This window comes from Phasianus colchicus, chromosome 8, assembly GCF_987193195.1.
Source record: "Phasianus colchicus chromosome 8, bPhaCol1.hap1.1, whole genome shotgun sequence".
NCBI lineage: Eukaryota > Metazoa > Chordata > Aves > Galliformes > Phasianidae > Phasianus > Phasianus colchicus.
In genome coordinates this window covers 1,406,874-1,428,924 of record NC_143443.1, presented here as the reverse complement: position 1 = coordinate 1,428,924, position 22,051 = coordinate 1,406,874, and the positions used below count along the sequence as shown (strand labels likewise).

At 48.1% G+C, this 22,051-nt stretch overlaps 1 protein-coding gene across 3 annotated transcripts in view; it reads left to right on the top strand.

Moving 5' to 3' along the window:
* Positions 1 to 22,051, top strand: part of PAPSS2 (3'-phosphoadenosine 5'-phosphosulfate synthase 2) — a 41,479-nt gene that overhangs the window by 5,341 nt on the left and 14,087 nt on the right. Inside the window, exon 2 of one of the 3 annotated variants that reach the window (XM_090144703.1) lies at positions 9,070 to 9,184. In XM_090144703.1, the coding sequence (XP_090000829.1) occupies positions 9,149 to 9,184 (36 nt within the window). In that variant the 5' untranslated portion in view covers positions 9,070 to 9,148. Of the gene's footprint in view, positions 1 to 9,069; positions 9,185 to 14,200; positions 14,356 to 22,051 lie in introns of those variants that run through there. The other 2 variants (XM_090144702.1, XM_031602536.2) reach the window with 2 other exon arrangements.

Genomic DNA, 22,051 nt, shown 5'->3' with positions numbered 1-22,051 from the left:
TACAATAACGCTATTTGATAGATCAAATTCTCAGTTACAATACATGCGTTTTTCAACGTAATCACTACCATCAGCTCTATATTTTCACCGGCAGCCTGCATGCTGTGCTCATAAAAATCTGGACCAGCAGAGGTGACCCACTGTTTCACAGTGTTTCACCAGCCACTGCCTCTCTATGCTCACGTCCACTGGCTGGTTTCCATAAACATTCAGCAAGCATTGATAAATGTCAGTGGGTGCCATGTCTTCCACATGGAGGAATTCAGTGACACAGCTTTGCTTCATCTGCTCTTCCGTGACAGACACCGTTCTGTCAGACTGCCCCTCTGCTGCCATCTGTCACATGGCAACATGGAATGGGATATTGGTGGGAAGGTTCAGCCTCTACTGCTGTACCACCAACATCCTCTGACACGGGGGCCAACAGAATAACGCAGGAGGCATTACTTTCTGAGTAACCTTCATATTTACTGAACTGGACTTGCTGCCTGTATTCAAGGTGAGGGTGCACCACAGGCTTCAGGGGGGCAAAATGCTGTTTTCTTCTTAGTTTTCTACTCCCAAGAGCATCTCATGTATTTTCTGCTGTCCTTCATGGGTAGCGAGCAGTGGGCCATAGCGTCTGTGTGTCCTTCCTGTGTCCTCTATCTCACTCCTGGGATGTGGTGATCAGCTCAGGTTGGGTTTTTTTGCCAGTTTCCTCTACCTGCCATGCTTCAGTTTGCTGTTTCCAGGAGCAACCCAAATCTCCTAAGTTTAAATGCTTGCTGTGTCTTTTAAAGCACTTTTGCAGTTCCTTCTCTTCTGGGATGACATTGGATCCTCAGCACATATTGTCACGTTTTCCCTTTTCCACACTGTTGACAGGCACAGAATTGGAGTCCTGCAGGACTCGTTTCACAAAGTGATTGCTTCAGCCTCCTGTTCAGCCCATCGTTCAGCTTTGCCAGGAGCTTCTATCTCATCACGTGTGCTCAGTTTGGTGAGCAAGTAATGCTCACTTTGGTGAGGAACTTGCTGAAAGCCTCCAGTATCAGCACCAACTGGATCTCCATGTCTCTAACTTTAAATGAATGAGACAAGCTTCTCTCAGACTAACCTGATGGAAAAAAAGCATGTTCCTCCTGACTCACCTGAGAAATTGCTTTGATGCTGAGTGTCTGAGCAGCTGTTGTATTCCCCCTGACTCTGGGCTGATATCCCCAGCTTCTTCAGGGAAGGTTGAGTCCCCTGATGACCATTCACTAGTGACTGAATCCAAATGGCAAACAGCCCATTGTTTTCATGAGTTTAATGACAGCCTGAGGGGACAGCTGTCCTTGGCTTTTACCAACAGGAAAAGCAGAGCTTAAGTGATTTTTTTTCTACCTTCCAAAGTGTCAGAAGTATTTCCTTTTGAGTTAGTCTTAATGGCATTAGAAAATATTAGCAATCGATGTTCTATGGTTGGTTTTCAAAGAAACAGTATCCTCTGTATAATATATTCCTTCCTCTTATTAGAGGCATTTTAATGTTATCTCTTTGGTTATGTAAAAACGTGTAAAAATAGGAAAAGCTTTGTATTCTAACATTGGTGGAGTTACATTATTGTAGAATCATAGTATGGCAAGGGTTGGAAGGGACCCTAAAGATCATCCAGCCCCAATTCCCTGCCATGGGCTGGTTGCCCCCACCAGATCCGGCTGCCTATGGCCCCATCCAGCCTGGCACTGAAAGCCTCCAAGGATGGAGCACCCACAGCTTCTCTGGGAGCTCTGCCAGGGCTTCACCACCCTCTGAGTAAAGAATTTTTTTCCCAACATCTAATCTCAATTTCCCCTTTTTTTAATTTAAAGCCATTCTCCCTTGTCCTATCATTATGAGACTGTGTAAGAAATCTCCCCCCTCCTGCTTGTAAGCTTCCTTCAAGTACTGGAAGTTACATTAACTTGTATTTTTGTTCTAGAAAAGGACTGAGCAGCACCGCCCTCAGATCTAACTCTGGTAGGACTCCTTCCACTTTGAGGGTGATGTCTAGTTTCCCAACAAGTTCTTTATCAGTGCTTCTGCTTCCTTTGCCTTGGTGTGGGCATCACTCCCCATGTTGTCTAGGAGAGCATCACAATGCTTTTCTAGCTGGTTGTGCACCCACAGGTTTCATCCCCTCTGTAGAACAAAACTGGCTCATTTGCACTGCAGTTTGCCTTGGGCAGTCCTTGCAAACTGTTACTCCTCTGAGTGTTGGCTCCTCCATGCCTAAGAAGAGTTTAATCAATTGTTCAGCTTTTTTTTCCTGGCAATTTAAATCCAAGCAGCCATACCAGTAATCCCTGTCTCCTCTAGTGCTAGAAATCTCTGGTCAGTGCACAGGTAACTGGTTGGCTCTCTAACCAGTCAGCTGCACTCTGTTACTTTCCTGCTTTTAATTAGATGTGTTTCATTTCATGCTGTGAAGCATTACTGTTCAGCTTATGGACACGTAGTGGCTGTTTGACAGATGAACAGTATGCTGTTCTCAGCACATGGATGCCATGGTCCTCCTAACACTACAGAGGAGAAAATAGCATGGGCTGAGATAGGTCTTCCACAACCCCTGTTTCCCTGAATGTCTTTCACAACTTTGTCCACCTATTGATTTTCAAAAAATTTCCAAGTTGCTGCTTCCTGGTATATCTGCCAAAAGATCTGTTAACCTTTTTCTCCTGATTTCCAGCCTATGTACATCCTCCAACATTGTCACCTACCTGCCTGGTATCTTTGCAGGCCACACTTGCATCTCATTTCAGCCCTTGCTTTGCCAGATCTGATGGGCTGATCTCTCTTAATCTCTCCTGTTGGCTTTCCTCCTCACCTGAAACATTTCTCCTGTGTACTGGCTCTGGTTTCACTTCAATTCTTATGAACATAAATGATCACAGTTGTGCTCTGTTTTTTCAGACAGGGTCCAACTCCATGTGATTTCCTTTTGTTTCCCTCCTGGAGAGGTTAATCATTATGCAAGTGAGGTTTTTGTACTTACTGGTGTGGCTGAGGGCTGCTTTCTGTGGCACTGCAGAGGTTATGTGCTTTTGCTCCCATCTGCAGCTGGAGAATTCTCACCAGGTCGCAGATCACATTTTGTGTGTGGGTTTGTGCGTAACAGATCTGTGTACAACATTTAGAGTGTTGTCAGTTACACACATGGGAATGTTCCGAGTTGCCAGCACACTCCCTGCTTTGATGATCCAGTGCTGCTGCATAAATTAGTGCCTGGGGCCATGTGCCTCCAGCCCTCTCCAACATGAAGCATATGCAGTCCTGCCAAGGGTTGGCTTTGTGGTAATGCCTTTGGGGTTCAGACTTCTTTTGCATAACCCAGAATTACTGGGCTCTTCTCCATCCCTCGGAGGCCTTGGTGTGGTGCAGAGCGGCAAGTCTTTCCTCTGGAGCCAGTGGAAATCCATCAGCCTGAAAGTTCCCCAGGGATTTTTCAGTGCCTGAATAGTTAATACTAGAAGGTGCTCCCTTTCGCTCTGCACACTTCTTCTTCTAGAGCTGAGACAGGTGAGATGCTCACGTGTCACCTTGCAGTAGATGTCTGCTTCTCCCTTCCTGTATGTCCAGCTAGCCTTTGTGCTTTCTGCTTATGAAACATGCCCCTGCCAAAGCAGTGATGAACATCCCTTCCAGTGTGCCCGTGTACCCTGTGTCCCTGGTCAGTCAAGGAAGAGATGGTAAATCAAATTAATTCTGTATAAGTTCAAGTCCTTTTCCCCTGGTTGTTGGTTATTTTTCCTTGAGGTGTTGTATCTGCTGATTTCAAACCAGCTTTTGGTGTGGGGCTTGAGGAAGAAGTAAAACCCAAATCTGGAGGTGGTTCTTTGAGCTGCAGGCATCCAAAGACAAAGCTAACTGCAGAGGTCCATGTGACCTTCTTCATAAGCTCTCCTGGGTAGCCTTCAGATCAGGAAGCTAGACAGGAGACAGCTTTCATGGTAAAAGAGAAATTGCTTCCATCCTGTATGTCAGTAGGTTCTTTTTAACTGCATCTCTTTGCTGTAGCATGAATATCACTGCAGTTTTAACTCATTTTGAGAAACCCAGCTCTTTTCCCTGACAGTGTTGTCAGACCCCAGCAAACTCACTGTGGCAGTCCAGCAGCTGTGCACGATGTTGGACCTGGACATGGGGAGAAAAAGAAGGTTCTCTTTCTAGGCTGGAAAATGCACAGGTAGGTAGCTACTTGCACAGAATTGCTTCAGAAAGGCTGAGCAGAAGGTGACTGCTGTGTAGGTAGAGAACAGACGTGTCTGCCCACTGCAGCTGAATTGTTTCCTTTTGTCTTGGATGTCTGCTTACGTGCCTGCTGAAACCCAGAGGGAAAGCCAAAGTCATGCAACAAAGCAGAGCAAACAGAATATTCTCTTCTCTCTCCATCTCCCAGCGACAACAGGGACAGAGCGGCTGGTCCGGCACTGTGACTGGGCAAGGTGCTCTGCTGAAGCCAGGGTACACAATGTAAGAGCAGGAAAGGTGCTGTTTAGCCAAGTCTCTGGGTCTCTCTTCAGCAGGCAGAATGTGCCTCATCATTTCTGCTTAGTGCCTTGGTGGTTGTTTGTTTGTTTGTTTGTTTGTTTCCCAATGATTTTCTAAAGGTGAACTGAGAGTAAGGGAGAGTGGATTGCTGGAGCACCCCTTCACGAGATGTGTGCTCAATGTAGTGCCATCCAGGACAAGGTGTACAAACTCCACCACCCCTGGATGCTCTTTTTAGGGAAGTGAGCTGATGTGAACCACTGAACTGCTGTCTCAACCCACTTCTGGCTGGATGCCATTGAGTGTATTGGCAGCGGTGTGTTTGAGACATACCTGCAGCCTGTTATGAAATGTCCTCATCTGTTGGGCAAAACCACTACAAAACAAAGCACTCAGTGTGCTTTTGCTGCCAGGACACAGCTGTCAGGAACAACACGGTTGTTTGATCAGCTCTGCTGGGTTGCTGAAGATGTGCTTGTTCTCATTGCTTTTTTCCTGTTTCCCTTTTGTTCCATGGATTCAACCGATGTTTAAGGTTCGTGGGAAGAGATATCACTCCCTGTTCCTTTGCTGAGAGACTCCTAGAGAGCAATTGGCAAGGTGGGCTTGGGTGTCCTCTTGGGGACTTGAAATGAAAAGAAACAGTTAAGAAAGAGACCTTCTTTTCTAGTATTTCCTTGTATGCAATATATATTTTCAAAGACACTGCGGAGGTTTAAAAATGCTTGGATAAAGCACCTAAAGTGTTTCACAACTAGAAAATAATAGTAAATAAATAGTAAATAATACAGTAAATAAAATAGTAAATAAGACAGTAAATAATGACAGCCTAATTTTGTGAAGCTCATCTCGTGTTATTAACAATGGCTTTTCTAGGAGAGTGGCAAAAAAGACTTCTCAAAGTAATTCTAAAAATTACAAACTTGAAATAAAGTTTGCCAAACCTGAAGTCTTTTAAGGAATAAATTAAGGGTTTTCCTTCAGATGGTTTTCTGCAGGAAGGTCATTTATCTTCTTCATTGGTGGCTCTGTCTGTCTTGGCTGGAAGATGCTGCCTGACAACAGACGTGACGGCCTACAGTGGAAAAATCACAACTAAAATGAGTTTAAAAAAGAATGGTGCAGGTCCCAAACCATCTGCCCTTGCACAAAAGGAAAGGCAGACAAAACTGGGTGAATGACAAAGCCAAAGACCATAGGATTGTGTATAAATTCACTGTGTATTTAGGAAAAAATTCTTGGCACTCATGTTCATAACTGCCTGGAGTTTGAAGAAGGGAAGGGACAGGTAGAAGCTGCTCTCTTGCAATACTCCTTCCTTTGCAAGAGGATTAGGATGAACTTAAACCTCAAAATGTTGTGATGGGAGTTGACTGCTACCTGCCTGTGCTTGTCTATCTCTAACACTAGCTGCCCCTAGAAAAGTTGCTTTTCCTTGGCTTTTCCTTAATCTCTCTCTGACTCTTCTGCTGTGACTGCTTTGTTGACAGTTTTATCCACAAAGATACCAGGCTGTCTATTTCATGCATTTTTCTGCTGCTTTTGGAAGAAGACACCCATGGCTTTAAACCTCCTCACCTGAGCCCCCAGAATGCAGCAGTCTGTAGGGCAAAGGAGTCTGTGCAAATGAACTCCAGGAACTGAGCTCTTTATTCCAGGACTGTAAAGGTGAAAAGGTAGGGGCCAAAGTCTATGAAAGGGACAAGAAATCACACAGGGCAAAGGTGATATATCTATAGCAGAAAATTACACTCAATAAATAAATATCTTTACTGCAATATGGCATCACAAAATGATAAGAACCCTTGCCTTTTGTTTCAAAAAGTCCATTTGCTTTGTAAAATCGATTGTTACTAAATGATAATTCAAGGTGACTGCAAAGAAACCTGAACTTCTATGGGCAAAACAATCTGCAGTGTCAAAGCCTTGCCTTAGCTGAATTCCTCCATGGTGAGATCTACAACTGTGGGAAATCAGTCAGACAGAAATTGCTGGCTATTTCTGCTGGTGTTTTGCTGATAAATACCCCTTCCCTTGTGTCATACTCCTAGGGTGTGATGAGCACCAGCTCCTCTGCTATGCAAGTTGTCTTTTCCCAGATGTCTCCATGCTAGTTCACCAGGCAGAGCTGCACACAAAGCCTGGTGCCCACTCTGGGATGTGGAGGTGCTCCAGTTGTGGTTTGGAGCCTCACACCTGCCTGGATGATGATTTGGGTTTTTAACCTGATTAAACTGTCAGCTCTTTGGAGTAAAATCCTCCTCCTGGTAAAATCAACCTCCTGGTTGCTATTGCAGCCATGCCATATAGATGCAAGGAGAGTCTGCAGCCTGCCTGCAAAACACAGCTCTACAGAGCAGGTAGAGAAATCTGAAAAGTTGTGTTGGTTTTTGAAGGCAGACAAGACAAAAAAAAAAAAAAGAGAAATAAAAATAAAGAGTCTGATGAGAAAAAGGAAGGACCCCTGCCACAACAGTTCAGGAGTGCAGGTATTGAGTGGTGCTGGAAGGGTGAGAGTAACATTGGTACCTGCTCAAGAACAGGACAAAAGAACCTGCTGTGTAATTGCAGGATGTGCACTGCCACCCTTTGTCTAACGATTATGGGACTTGCTGCACGTGGACTTGCTGTGTGGGGCCGTCATCCCAACAGCCAGACCAGCTGGGATCCGCTGGAGCTGTCAGCTGTAGAGCAGAGGGTGTGTAGGAAAATCGCGATGATGAAAATTAGCGGTTGCATCACCAAGGAGCAGTGACTAAAAAATGTCCTGGAAATCGCAGATCTGAGTTGTTTGGCATGAGTTCTGAGGTGTGGGTGGAGAGCAGGCAGCGTGTGCCAGTCGGTCAGAGCTGCATGACGGTGGCTGGGAAGCCTCCTCCATTAGAGGGGGAGGTGGGTATAAAGATGGCAGCGAGTTAAAACGCTCTCTCCTCACCCTTGTTCTGTGATGTCGTCCTGTACAGAAGGATGAAAACACGTTGGTGAACTTAAGCTGAAGTTTAATATATATTCTGCCCGGGTGACAGGAGAATGTTGATTGCCCTTTCTTCCAAAGTAAGAGAGGTGCTTTTTTGTTTTCCCGACTTTTGTATAGCATTCTAAAGATACAAAAAAGTATGTTAGTACAAATCATGCTTCTGGCTCGGATTCCTTTCTGGCATTGTGAAATCTTTGGCAAACTGGTTCTGAACGTAAGATTTCTGGCTGGCTGCAGCAGTCCCCAGCAGCAGCGGGTGTTGCTGAGACTGGAAGTTTCTGTGGCTGATTTTTCGTAACTTCTGGAGCTTTTGTTTTTCTTGAGCAGCTTTCCCAGTGCTGGGGATAATCCTGCATTTTTGAGTTACAGAACAAGAGGAAAAATAATGTTTCCTGCTCTTACTAAGAGGCCAACTTGCTCATGCCAGCAGCCAGTGCCCTTCCAGCCCATGTCTGTGGTCAAGCTTCCAACACACTGTGCTGTGCTTTGCTTTAGTACTTCATAAAACTTTCTGATTTAATGTCTTGCAAGCAAAGTTTTAGGGCTGCAGATACAAACTTGTATTTTATTCAGGATTAAAAAACTGTTTATGAAAAGCCATGTGGAGATGTACACAAGCAGCAACTGCTTGTTGGGGCAGTTCAGTATCGGAGCTGGTATCTTTGTGGGCATGACAGATTACAGGGATGATGCCAAAGGGCTTACACTTGTTCATCTGTGGAACTCTTAATTTTGAAAGGTGCCAATGTTACACTCTGTATTTGGTGAGCAGGATTCGTTAACCTCCCAGTGACTGAGCAATACCCCATAGCTGGGGTGACAAGCCTCTCCTGGGACTTTGCTGTCTGCATTGATTCTCAGATCACCTGCTGATAAGCCTGAGTCTGCTGTTCTTAGGTGTTTCTGCACTGATTTCCCCTGTGGGCTCCCGCCTTAGAGCTTCTTGGCGCTGTTTGTGTTCTGCAAAGTCTTTTCCTCACTGTTTGCAGAAGAAGCACTGTTCTTGTGCTCTGCCTGGGCCTGGCCACCATACTGGCTCTATACGAGTGCTGCAGCAGCTCTGGACTGGAGAAACGTGGAAGTGCAGGAAGCACAAAGCAGAAAACATGAAGTGAATTAAGAAAAGACACGAAGAAACTATGCTGAACATCTTTGTCTCCATTATCAGAGCAAGACGCTCATGTTTAAGCAAGCCAATCAAGCTGAAGCCATCATCTGTGAGTTCCGCAGTTTTAGGAAAGCAAATGAAAGAGAGAAGACATCACGTGGTAGAGTAGTTTGAGAACTGCTCATAGGGTTCACGTAGTCTGGTATGCAGCCTCCATGGCACACAGATTTGAGCTTGGCCATCATTCCGGTCTCCTCCACCCTCTGCTTCTACTTTCCCAAATGTACAGCACGGAGCGGATGGGAGCCACCATGGGAATGGCATGACTGGTAACACTGCAACTGATTTGTGGGCTCCTTCTGAGGCTGCAGTGTTAATGTGGGCAATGCTTCTGCTGCTAGATATCAGCACGGTGAGGGAAGTCATGCAACAATTTAAGAGTATGTGGTCATGCAAAATGAGGGACAGTCACCCACTTTATGTCTTTCAGGTGGGAGAGTGCTGCAGAGGATACCTCCCTACTTCCTGAAGGCTGCAATGCCTTTAGGGAGGATCCACTCCTATGAGCAATGTTATGTCCTGTTTCCACTACTGCCTCCCTGCAGGTGGGTAAGGGCTGTGAGTGGCAAAATATTTGGTTGCTGGTAAACAGTTATGCCAGGCATGTTGAACTGAGTGTCGAGGAGACCAGCAGTCATGCTGGGCTTGCAAGCATTCAAGTAAAAAAGAACAAAAAAACCCTTTTTTTACAGATATATTAATAATAAGAGGAGGTCTAAGGAGAATCTCTTTCCTTTACTGGAGGCAGCAGGGAATGTGGCCACTGAGGGTAAGGAAAAGTCTGATGCTCTCAATGCCTTCTTTACATCTGTCTTTAAAAGTCAGACCAATTATCCTCGGGTTACTCAGTCTCCTGACCTGGAATTTTGGAATGGGGAGCAGGATAAACCACCCACAATATAGGTGGAAACAAACAGCTGGAGAAGTACTACTCCACATGGACTGTCACAAGTCCATGGGGCTGGATGGGATCCACCCAAGGATGCTCAGGTGACTGTCAAGCCATTTCCACCATCTGCCAGAGTTTCTGTCAACCAGCATGGTCCCAGAGAATCCTGGAGAGAAGCCTGGGAGGCTTTCCAGTGTGACTCCCATCTACAAAAAGGGTCACGAGGAGGATCTGGGGAACTAAAGGTCTGTCAGCCACACCTCGGTGCCAGGGAAGGTTATGGAACAGATCATCCTGAGGGAGATCATATGGCAGATGCAGGACAGCCAGGGGATCAGGCTCAGCAAGCATGGGTTCATGAAAGGCAGGCCCTGCTTGACCAACCTCATCTCCTTCTGTGAGCAAGCGGAGATGGTGGAGTCACCATCCCTTAGAGGTGTTCATGAAACATTTAGTTGTGGTACCAAGGGACATGGTTTTGTGGGAAAATATTGGTGGGAGGTGGCCAATTGGACAAGATGATCTTGGAGGTCTATTCCAACATTTGTGATTCTATGATCCTAAGATTCTAAGCGTGTACTGATGCTTTTAAGCAATTTCTTGGTTTATGCTGTGTGAGATTTTTGGTTGTGAAGGTGTTGTGGTGAGTTTGTGAGCAGGAAGCTCTGTACATCTGTAGCGAACACCTTGCAGGCAGTGGCTCACAGGGCCTGTTTGGTGGAGTTATATATAGATTTTCCTCTCTGTGGGTCCTGTTAGTGAAACAGTAGGTTGCACAATGGGCTCTTAAGAGAGCTGTTTGTCTAGAGATTTATTGCCTCTCTGAGATCAGAGTATCAGGGCATTATAAACTTTCCGAAGGAGTGCTGAATAATCCCTATTCTCTGTGCACAAGGGCAGATATCCAGTGAACAACCTGCATCTGCCCCCTCCCAGTAAGGAGAGGAACAAAAGTCTCCGATCCTGCGAGCAGAATGAGAACACTCGCAAATAATAACATTCCCTTTAACGCTCCAGCATACGTAACAGGGCCCAGAAGTTGCCTAATCATTCACAAGGCTGTTTTTCACTGAGCAGGGAGGATGCTCGAGTGCCCTTTTCTCCATTTGGAGAGATTTTTGACCCTCTGTCTGCCTTGCTCTGGTGCTGCTTCTTTTGTTGACTGCGGTAGGCTGGAGCTCTTGTAGCTCATTGAATAGCTTGAGAGGCTCTTTAATGAAAATTAATTGAGTGCTGCTAATTCACGTGTCTCTTGAGAGAATCACCTAGATTTTTCCTTTTATTTTTCCTTAATTTCTGTATCATCTATTATCTTCTCAAAAAGAACATGCAACTTAAATCTGGAGGCAACAGCTATGCAGTTTTTTTGTTACTAGATGTTGAAAGAATTTCCTACCCCTTTCTGCACGTACTTGGGGAAAAAGAGGAGGAAAAAATCTTCATCTTAATGCAAAATATTTCTAACTTGCTCAGATTCTCGGGAAGGTCATGCATAGTCAGTTTAATTCCTAGAAAGGAGGTATCTTTGATGAAATGTGAAATGAGGAGTGATGCAACAAACAGATAACATTGACTTGTTCACTGTCTCACTGATTGATATCTGAGGAAGACATGGAGGTGTTACACTGCACTTCATGCTACTTTTTCCTGTTACGTAGCGGCACAACTTTTTCTGTCTTTTCCCATTTACCTTTCTTCTGTTAATTTTTAACAGGAAAGAACTTCTTTTTTCTTCAAAAAATGTCCTCACTAAAACTAGTCCTGCTGGACTGACCAGAACATCATGAAGTTCAGGGAGAGCCACAGCTGCAGAGAAACAACCCCAGGCACCAGGACATGCTGGTGGCAACCCAGCAGGGAAGCAGTTTTGTAGAAAAGGCCCTGGCTGGAGGTCACCAAGCTGAACGTGAGCCTACAGTGTCCTTGCCACAAAGAAGGCTAATGGTACCCTGTGCTGCCCCAGACAAAGCAGGCTGAAGGAGCTGGTCCTCCCCCTCTGCTCAGCGCCGGTGAGGCTGCACCTGGAATGCTGGCTCCAGTTGCCCTGTGAGGAGGGGTGCCTTTAATTTCACAGAGCCCTTCTTACAGTTTCTTTTTCTTCCTGTTGTCTGCCAGACAGTTTTAAATGTTTTTTATGACTGAAGATACACAAAGGAAAGGTGACGTGGTAGGGGTGTAAAGACATGTATTTAAAATTAATCCCACATGAGGGCAATACTGTGTATTTTTATCCAACAAAGCAAACAGAAAATCCCCTAAAAATAAACCTTTACAGGAAATTAAGATGTGTAATTAGCTCATCGGAGATAATTACACATGCTGCTGTGTTCCTGTAGAGCAGAGCCACAAATACAATGACAGCTGTGGTTAATTTGGAATCACTCGTGCTTTCCCCAAGATTTCACATTTTGCCTGCCAGCTCAACATTTGACCACTTCTGAAGCTCTCGTGTTGACAAATTTATTCAAATCCACACATAAAGAAGAGATGAGATGCCCACTCTGGTACTCTGATTCGGAAATGGCAACAAGTCACTTCTGAGCACCAGCTAAACAGACCAAGCAGCTTTAGTCAAGTTTGGCTGCCACTGTGCTTGAGGGAGAGCTTAGCAACACCCATTTGCTGTGCACTCCCAGGCTTTGTCATCTAGCATGTCCTTCTGCAGATGTCCTCAACAGGACAAGGCATAGCCTGTGTTCTGGTTGGGCAATGGTCGTGGGAGGGTTCCTTCAACCCTGCCCTTGTACCAGGCCATAATTTTCCCATGGATAATGTGTTTGTGCTTGGTTGTCTGCTCTTCCAGCTGTGCCGTATTGTTTTTATGGCAGGAACTTAATCTGCAGCTGGACAACCAGGGAGAAGGAAAAAAAAAAAGCAATCTGAGGAAAGGTATGAAATGAGAGAGGCTAAAATATCACCTTGGTATTATTAAGTCAAATTAATCTCACATGTAATGCGATGAGTTTAATTGGAATTACACCATGGATTAGTGCAGCTATCACACTGTAATAGCTGTGTGGCTTCAGGACTTGGTTGTTCCTTGCCTCCTTACATCTTTCCAGCTTCATTCCTTCACCTCCAAGTCATCCCTGCTCCTCCGTCCCCACAGTTGACCCCACTCCTTCTCCATCTGAGGAACTACATTTACACCACTATCTTTCATCCCTCTTCTGGGGTTTCCTGTTTTCTCGATCTTTCTCCCACACATCTCAGAAGCTTGGCAAATGCTCACCATCTTTTTCCTTTAGGGGCATCTTTCACGGCACCAGCATCTTTAAGGCCCTTTCCAACTCAAGCCATCCTAAGACTCTGCCATCTTAAGCTCTTCTGGGAAGAAGGGCAGAGATGAAACAGGAGTATTTTTACGGTGATGGACACACTGGCAGTAGCGTGAGGAACAGGTACCAGCAGATGCCCATGGTTCCCATGCTCATCCACATATTGGAACTAGGGAGAGCGCTTGTTCTTTTGGAGATATTAGAAGTCACTTATCTCCTGCTTAGTGGGGAAACAGCCCTGTTTGCATAGTTGTCCTCACAGCTGTGGGCTGGGTTCATGGGTAGGGACTGGGGAACGGAGGAAGTGGTCAGAGAACAAGAGCAATGCTGGATGGGGCTGTGCATCCCCAGGAAGAATCCAAGCCATCACGTGTGGAATTACACACCCACTGTGAGTGTTTCTTCCTTTACCACTGGCTTGCAGGTCATCCCAAGGAGGGTACTGTGTGGTTTCTTTCCACAGGGACCGTGCCTGTCCTCTGGTCTGGCAAAGTCCTGGGCTCTGGGCTTTTTTCAGCAGTGGAAAGTTCCACAGGTTAGTTGTGGATTTTCTGAAAAGCCCTCAGGCGTGGTATTCACCCGATGGGTTTTACACGGCAGAGGACTCCTGCGTATTTCTTCCCAATCTTCCTAGTGTTTGCAGAGTGAACTGCCCAGCACTGAGGGCCCGAACGGCGGATTGGCTTTCGGCAGTACCGTTATCCCTCAGGGGTGATCCTGAGGCTGCTGACTCGAACTTCATGAGTCGTGAAGCAAAACAGCAACCATTACTACTTTTTGTTTGCAGTCCCAATCCTTCCCTCGGGCCCAATCCTCCCCGAACGCACCCACGGTTACTGTGCTGAGCAGGAGACCTTCCCACCATGGCGGTAGGAGGACAAGTCCCACCTTTTGGGCAGAGGCAAGCTTTCAGAGGCCGTTTTCACCCGCACCTCCGCACCAAGCCGAGCCAAAACCAAAAGGGCGCATCCCAAATAGTCACCCCGCGTTTATAAACAACCAGGCTTCAGGGAATGACACATTTCCATCCCGGCTTGGCGCGAAGGGCCGCTCCGTGCCGCGGTTCCGTGCCGCGGTTCCGTGCCGCGGTTCCGTGCCGCGGTTCCGTGCCGCGGTTCCGTGCCGCGGTTCCGTGCCGCGGTTCCGTGCCGCGGTTCCGTGCCGCGGTTCCGTGCCGCGGTTCCGTGCCGCGGTTCCGTGCCGCGCTCGCCGGGACGGCCGACCCGCAGCACGCACAGCAGCGGTGCCGAGCGAAGCGCACGCTGCCGGCCGCTCCGCATCCCCGCAGGCGGCCGCGAGGGAACGCCTCAGCGCCGGGCCACGGAGCCGCTCCTCCTCCGTCCCTCGCCACGTCGGTGGCTGCGGCGGGAGGAGGAGACGGAGGAGGGCTGAGGTCGAGAGGGGCCGGCCCGGGGCAGAGCGACGTGTCGCGGGAGCCCTTATAGCCCGCTGCCGCCCGCCGGGCCCTGCCTGCCGTGCCGTGCCGTGCCGTGCCGTGCCGTGCCGTGCCGTGCCGTGCCCCGGCACCATGTTGAGCAGCCAGCAGACGGTAGGGCCGCGCTCCGCCGCGGGGCCGCTCCCTCGGGGCTCCCGGAGCCGCTGAGGCGACGGCTTTCGGCGTCCCGGGGTGCGGGGAGCGGGGAGCGGGAGAGGGCTTCGTTTCGGGGGCGGCAGCCCAGGGTGCGGGGCGCGGCGTTCTCGTGGCTGGAGACGGGCTCCGAGCGGCCCCTCCGTTCGCCCCCGCCCCGGGCGGCGGGACGACCTTTATCAGCCGGGCTGGCTGCGGCCGATCTTTGCACCCTGCCGTCACAGGGATGCTGAGCGCCTGACAGCTGCGCGCGGGCTGCCCGAGGAGCGCAGAAAGGGGCTCGCCGACCGCAGGGCTTTGCGACGGGTCCCGTCAGCGATGCGGTGCCCGGCCGGGGGCGGTGTCGGTCACGCCTTGCAACGCGGAGCGCTGCGCTGCACCCCAGCTTTTGCTGAGAAAAGGAGCGCAGTGCGCGCCTGCGGCCGGGCGCCCGGCTGTCGCAGCTCGGAGCGCGGTGCTGAATCCGAGAGTGGCAAAGGGAGCGTCACCCACCTGGCCGAGACCCTGCCGGCATAGTCCTTCTTTTTCCTCTTCCTTAGCCTGCTTCTTTCCGTCCTCCTCTCCTCTTAAAATTCCACCAATTCTTCGTGGTGTGGGTGATGCATTCTTCTTCGTCCTGCGGGAGGTGCGGCTTTTCAGGTACGCTCCTGGGTGAGAGTGGGTTCTTCCAGCTTGGTTCGCTGCCCGCTGATGTGTCAGAAATGGGTTTGGTGGGCGGCACTGCTTGGCTGCCCGCTGTGGAAAGGTGCAGCGGTGCAGCTCTAAGGTGAGCTGAGGTGACACGACTGCTCCCCATTCTGCACACTGAGCGCCCGAAAGCCCTCCACTTAAAACACATTCACCCTGCGTGCTGCGTGGAGTTTGAGGTTATTTTCACCCAGCAGCCATTTATTAATGTGAGCTTATGGTAAGATGCAAAGAAGAAAGCTTAGGATTTTTGATCTCTGATGTGTTACCTTTAAAAATCACTAAGGCCCCTTGGCTCTGGATATGACCCAGCACTCGATATGGGGATTCTTTCTTTTGCTGCTAACATGGTGGCAGCTCCCTTTGCTTCTGCCTGTGACACTGTGAGAGGCATGAAGTTCTCCCCGTGCCTGAGTTTCCTTCAGTTCAAAGACCTCATTGACAGCGGGCAGTGCTTATTCCTGACCCCTCTCGGAGGTGACTTTTGGAGAGAAAGAACAATCTTTAATGGCGACCTTAACACGCCTTATATAAGCCTCCCGTGTGCCCGTATGGTGAAATCTTACTCTCGGGAGTAAGCGTACCTTAAAGTAATTGCAGTGAGTAACGTGGAGCGGTGGAGCAGCCCTTGTTTATTGCACAGTGCAGCATTCATGGCTCAGTAGTTCTTTCAGTTCCGACGAAAGAGCAGCTTGTTCTCCCTACACCTGTGGCACCGCTGGCATTTCCTCTGCTTGGTTCCTCTCTGCATGAGCAGTGTTCTTACGGCAAGCAGAAGGACACAGGCGGTGCAGTGTGCCCCGAGAGGCAGCCCCAGCCCACAGGCACGGCTGTGTCCTTAGGGACCGTCCCTTTGCCAGGGCAACCGGCTGCACAGCTCGCTCCTTCCACAAAAAACCAGTGTGTGGGAGGTGCAGCTCAGAATTCCGCGTGGAATCGAGGTGTTTGGTAAGCATGAGGGAGATCTGTCTGAGCCCAGCTGGGAGCGACACACATGGGACGAGGCAGCGCTGGGCAGCGGGCAGGCGTCCAGCTTTCTCCTTGGATATCTTTAAAGATGCTGTGGGCGGAATGAAAGCCCCTCGTGAAACCGCCTGCTTTGGGGTAAATGCTGCAGCCTTGTCATCTGCAGGCTCTGTGAGGGAGCCTGAGCGGTGTGGCACACAGCATCCTCTTTAGGCTTCATGGAGGAGCTCTTCCAGTAGCCCAGCAGATCCCGAAGCTGTAACTTCTGAAGGTTCAGTTTTGCTTACGTGTACAAGTTATGGGCTCTTGTTTAAAGGTAAATTAACACGTAAAAAAGATTGTGATCTTTTCTTCAGTTTACTTAAAAAAAAAAAAAAAAAAAAAAAGGAAAAACCTGCAAGATCAGATGAACAGCACTGAGGAAATATGAAAAAAGGTTCATTTCTTTGCCTAAAAACTGTTGAAAAAAGTGCATCCACGGGGCAGAGTTCAGATGGACTGTGGTATCACAAGCTGTTCAGTAATGTTTGTACAGCTTTATCGTTCTGATTGTGAACCAATGTGAAATAAGCAAAAAGAGGTCATAAAAGCTTGTTTGTCTCCTTATTTTTTACTCCTGTTTTAAATATAAAGAAATCGACTGGGAGATCTTCAGACATCTCTAAGGGTGTTTATATTCAGAGCAGCTCTGCAGAGCTCGTTGAGCAGATGCTGAGGCTGGTGAAGTGGCACAGCGTGGCCTTGGTGCACCCATCAGGACTGGGCTTACAGCTGCAGTGTGCTTTCTGAAACACACTGAAACACACTCGTTGCACCGTCGTGGTAAACGGTGACCATTTCCTAATTGCTTGTCACCTGCTTAGGTTGTCTGATATCCCTTGTATTATTTTATGTTTTTACTTTTTTGATTTCCTTTGTCTTTGAAGATCAAGGAGATGTCATGAGACTATCACAATACACTCTTGTTTCAACTGTTATTGTTTCTTCTAGCTCTCTCTCTGTTTCTTTTCTAAGTCCTTTGCTGTTGAATGCTCCCTCCTTGGTCTGTTTCTCTCTGCCGTTTCACTAACTTGTGTGTTTTGCAGGGCTGCCAGCATACCAGCAGCCACTGGCTGTGAACCACTCTCTGTCCTGTGAAAGCAGCACTGTTCATTTGGGGGAATTTCATTCAAGAAAGGACAGAAAAAGTTGCAGGCTCCCAAATATGAATGGCTCTTTCTTTCCATGGGAGGTTGAGTCACCCAGGGGATGGGGAACAAAGTGATCAGTGTGGTCCGGCCCCAGGAGCTGTGTGCTGGAAAGGGCGGCTGTGCTTTTCTGCAGGGCAAGTGGTCCCTGCCTGGACGGCCCTACGAGCTTCGTCGTTTTCCTTCTCGTAGGACAAGTGGCTCATTTGTTCTCCTGCTGCCTGACCCCTGGATCAATAGCATCCGGCCTCATCTGTTCTTTGGGCAACACCAGTGAAGTCATAGAGAAGCTGCCAGCCAGTTACAGCCTGTGCCAAAATCCATCACTCAGGCACAGGTTTTCAGCTGTATGCATCTTGGGCAGCTCCTGCAAGAGATTTCAGGCCATACAGGGAACAATTTTGGAGACCCCAAGCTATCCAGACATGTGCATTGCAGCTGCGAGTTAGATTTAGGTCACAAGGATTTTGTTTTTCCTCAGGATTTTCAGGAGAATATTGGCATACTTGCATTTTTTACTGGGCTGATGTTGATCCTGGAGGGTGTTTTTAAGTAGTCTTTAAAAATGAAAAGACCTTTTCTATCTGAAATCAGGTATTTTAGATAAACTTGCAGCTGTACATGCCCACGAAAGATAAGGGGTTTAGGGCCTGTGTTAATACTTCTCTAGAGATATCCTCTGCCTTGAACTTGTACTTTGATTGCAGTGCTTGTAGGCTTTGGTACTTTAAAAGGCCTTTCAGAGCAATGTCATGTGATTTGGGTTATTAGTTATTACTTGACTGTTAGCGTGAGTGTGGTGACTAACAGTTAATCTCAGATTTAGCTCTGAATCACAGCTGTGGGAAGTGAGAAATAGCTCCTTAATGGCCTCGCAGCTTAGTCATTTTTAAGTGAAAATTTACTCGGAGTGTATCATTAGCAAAAGGAGGGAGGCAAAAAGGAGGGCCAAAGAAACTCTGTTTGGATGTGTGTCATGAAACAGGATGCTAGAAAATTAGGGTTTGCCCATCAGGCTAGTCTCGCTGCCAGTTGTGCAGCCTCCCATCCTCGTGGCACGGCCCGGTTTTGTTTGCTTACACCTTGGCAGGGCTACAGCTGTTGGTGTCAAGAGTTTTATCTGCTGAGCGAGTGCCAAAGCGTACCGGCCTGTTTGGAGAGCAGAGCTTGGGAGGGAAGGCAGCACAAGCACTCTCTTTTTCTTAGTGTGGCTTTTCTTTAGACACAGTGCTTTGGAGTTTGTTGAGGTTATTTTGCCACCCGCTTGCTAGATTGCTCACCTATGGAAAATGACCATTTGAACTTGCATTTCTGACTTCGAGGTCTTCACAGAATCTCTGGCAAAACAGTGTTTCCATTTTTCAACTTTCCAACATAGCGCAAAAACGTGTTGTGGGTAGGAGGTCATTTTTCAGTCCTATCCAGCCCTACTGATGGGCAGATCATCCCAGGGGGTGGAAAGAGACACAAACTTGATTTTAAAGGAGGTGAATGTGGCTTGGGGGGTCAGTATTGCACCCGAGGGAACAGCATGGAGCTGTGTCAGGGGAGGGCAGCTGGGGGTGAGGGAAAGGCTCTGCCCCAGAGGGCGGTGGGCATGGAATGGGCTGTGCAGGGCCGTGGGCACAGCCTGAGTGCCGGAGCTCAGAGTGCACTGGGACACTGCTCTCAGACACACAGGGTTTGGATTTGGAGTGGTAGAGCCAGGGGTGCGACTCGGTGATCCTTGCGGATCCCTCCCAGCTCGGGGTGTTCTGTGATCCCATGCTTTCTGTAGCAGCTGTATGGACTGGGTATGCAGGCAGGGCAGGAAGCCTCGATCCCAGAATCTCCAAACTGGAGAATACAGTTTTTGAGCCTGGTTCATGCAGCTGGTGGTGTAGGTGGCGTGGTAAACGGTGTCCCAGTGAACACAAGCTGTCACCTGGCTGGCAGCAGTGCGGCGGGGATTTAGAGATGCTGAGCAAGGGAAAGACTGGTTTGGACACATCTCCAACAGCAGCCAGGTGTGGGGCCCATGGGAGAGTTTACAGCTGAGATCCATGTCCTGGTGTGTCATCACAGCTCCCACCTGTGACCTGAGGTACCAGTTGGTAACTTGCAGCCTAACAGTGCTTTGTAGACCTAATAATCCTCGATTCTTTCCTTGAGTTTATCTAATGATTTTATTTTTTGAGCCAAGTGAACTCTTGGCCTGTCTGGCATTAAGTTCCATTGAACCGTGTCCTATGTTGCAGTTCTGTCTGAGCGTCTCTAACTGTTTGCACTTTGCAAATGTTCAGTTTTGAAATAGAAAATGCCACTCTGAAGTCAAGGACGTGCAGACTGTGCGACAGCAGGTTGGGGACCGGGCCCCAAATGAGGTGGGGAGAGGTAGCGTTCGAGGTGACACCGAGCCCCAGTGCCCCCAACTCGTGTCTGGGAACGGAGCCTTTGTGGAGAAAATCATAAGCCTGATGTGTTTTATGTCATTTTGCACATCCGGGACTGGTGGCAGGTGCTGCTAAAATGGTGGGAATGCTCAGGCCTCTTTCAGATGCAGCCCAGTGCCACTGCTCTGGGGACAAGTGGCCTTGGGTCCCCAGGTTTTATATTTTCAGCCCACTGCCTCGGGATCCTGTAGAGAAATGGTGCAAGAGGTTTGGTTCCTTTATGACAGTAAGTATTTTAAAGCCTGGTGAAGCTTGACATGCCTGCAGATGTTCTGCAGCTCCCAGTGCTTACAAAATAACTAAAGCTTCTCAAAAGTCACAGGGCTCCTTTCCTGCAGGAATACAGCTGCTGTCTGTGGCAGTGTGGCTGAACTCTGATGGCTCAGTTCAGGCTGTGCTGGTTGGGGCTGGAGGAGATCCTGCTTTCCTCAAGGAGGATGGTGTTGGTGTCTTACCTGTGTGCTCTTGGCCTCTGGAGTAAAACCCCATTGCAAACTGAGTGAGCAGGGGCACAGAGCTGCAGTTTTGTTTCAGAGCAGTGCCACAAGTTGAGCTTTTAAACAGTGACGTGTCAGAGTTATTTCTTGAGCTCTCGAACAGAAATGAGCTTGATGAAGAGGCACATTGCTCTGCCCAGTGCAAGCTGGTCACAAGCCTCAGCTCTGAGCAGCAGAGCCGTATTTTTGATCTTGCAGCTTGTAGCCCAATAGAGCTCAAGGGATGATTGCCTGATGCTGTACTGTGGGTTCTTTGCTTGTAGGAATTATCATTATTCGATGTGGGAATCCTGACTGTCACCTACCCTGTGACTGCACAATTCCTTTCTTTTCAGTTTTCTCTACAACTGAATGGACATGCTCACTCAATATCTGCGGGTGTCCAGCCCCAAAACAACAGCATGAACATGACTTATGTTCCCTTGTTTTGCAAGAGGACTGTGTTTTGTATTGGCTGTGATCCCACGGGTCTGTCAGAGACCTCAGCATCACCCAGAGCAGCCTCGTAGCACACTTAGGCGTAAAAAGAAAGCAGGTCTCCTCTTGCTTTGTAAAACGTAGTATTTGCAACATGCACATGAGCCAAACTGCTGAAATGGGTTTGTTTATAGAGGTAATTTAGCAGAACACATATGTATAAAAAATAGGGAATTCGTGGAAGGGTTTCCTGTTCAACATGTTATTTTTGCCAGCAGATGTCAGGCTGCTCTGGCTGTGAAATACTTGCTCGCCATGCAGATGTCCCTTGTAATTTTTGGAAAGAAGTTGGGAATCATTTTTATTTTATAACGTCGGTCCTGGCCTTCCAAATTAATCATGGAAATGTGTGAGCACAGAGTGACTCACTGGTTTTAGTGGGTCGAGGAAATTAGATTAGTGACATCACCTGTCCAGAGATATTAAAAACCAAAGATCTGATCTGGGTGGCTTCAGAGAGATAGCTGTAATGCCCAACCCATTGCTTTGAAGTCGTATTGTCATGAAATCAGAGCATGATTGCGAGGTGACGGGCATGTGAGCTTGTGTATCGAGCCTGATTTTTTGGAAGATGGTACAAAACCTGACTGTGTCCACCTCAAATGCACAGACATACTAGAAGAAGAGTGTTATAGCAGCATTCAAAATTAGAGTCTTGCTAAGAGCTCAGGAATTCCTATGTGTTAAGAAAAGAGTACTTTGGCTAGCCTCACCTTGAAAACTATGTTTGTTAGCAAAGTTTGGCATTGCAAAGCGTCTGTCTGCAAGCTGAAAGCCTGCTTGTTTCAGGTAGCTGGGAGCTCTCAGCTGGGCCCCTGACGTTCCTGGCAGGGACAAAGTGCTGTCTCAGCAGTGCCAGGACAAGCAAGCAGCAGCAGGAGAGCTTGCCAAGGACCACGCCTGGACTGCTTGGGTCTGTGAGAGCGCTGAAGATCCTGGTCTGGTGGTTGGCGACCCTGCTATCTTGGCAGGGGGTTGAAACAAGGTGATCTTTGAGGTCCTTTTCAACCCAGGCCATTCTGTGATCCTGTGAAGGAGGAGGGAAACCCAGTTCAGCAGCCTGCCTGGTGTGAGCAAACGCTGGCACCCCCAGCAGGACATTTAGTGACCCAGTGCTGTGTTCCTCAACTAAATCTTATTATTTTGTAATATCTTTATCACTGCCTGAAGCTAATGCTCCATCCTCCAAGTCCAGCCGTGGCAGTGGGATCCTGGGACCTGTAGCAGGCAGAAATTTCCAAGGTAATGCTGGCTCTTGGGGGGCTTTTCCTGGGGAAGGATAGAGCTAATTTTGAAACACTTACCATCATAACGCTTTTCAGCAAGTTACACTGATATTTGGGAAAAGTCAGTAGGTTTTGGGTTGTGGGAATTAAATCAGGACTTTGGAAACTCTGAGGTTTCTCCATCT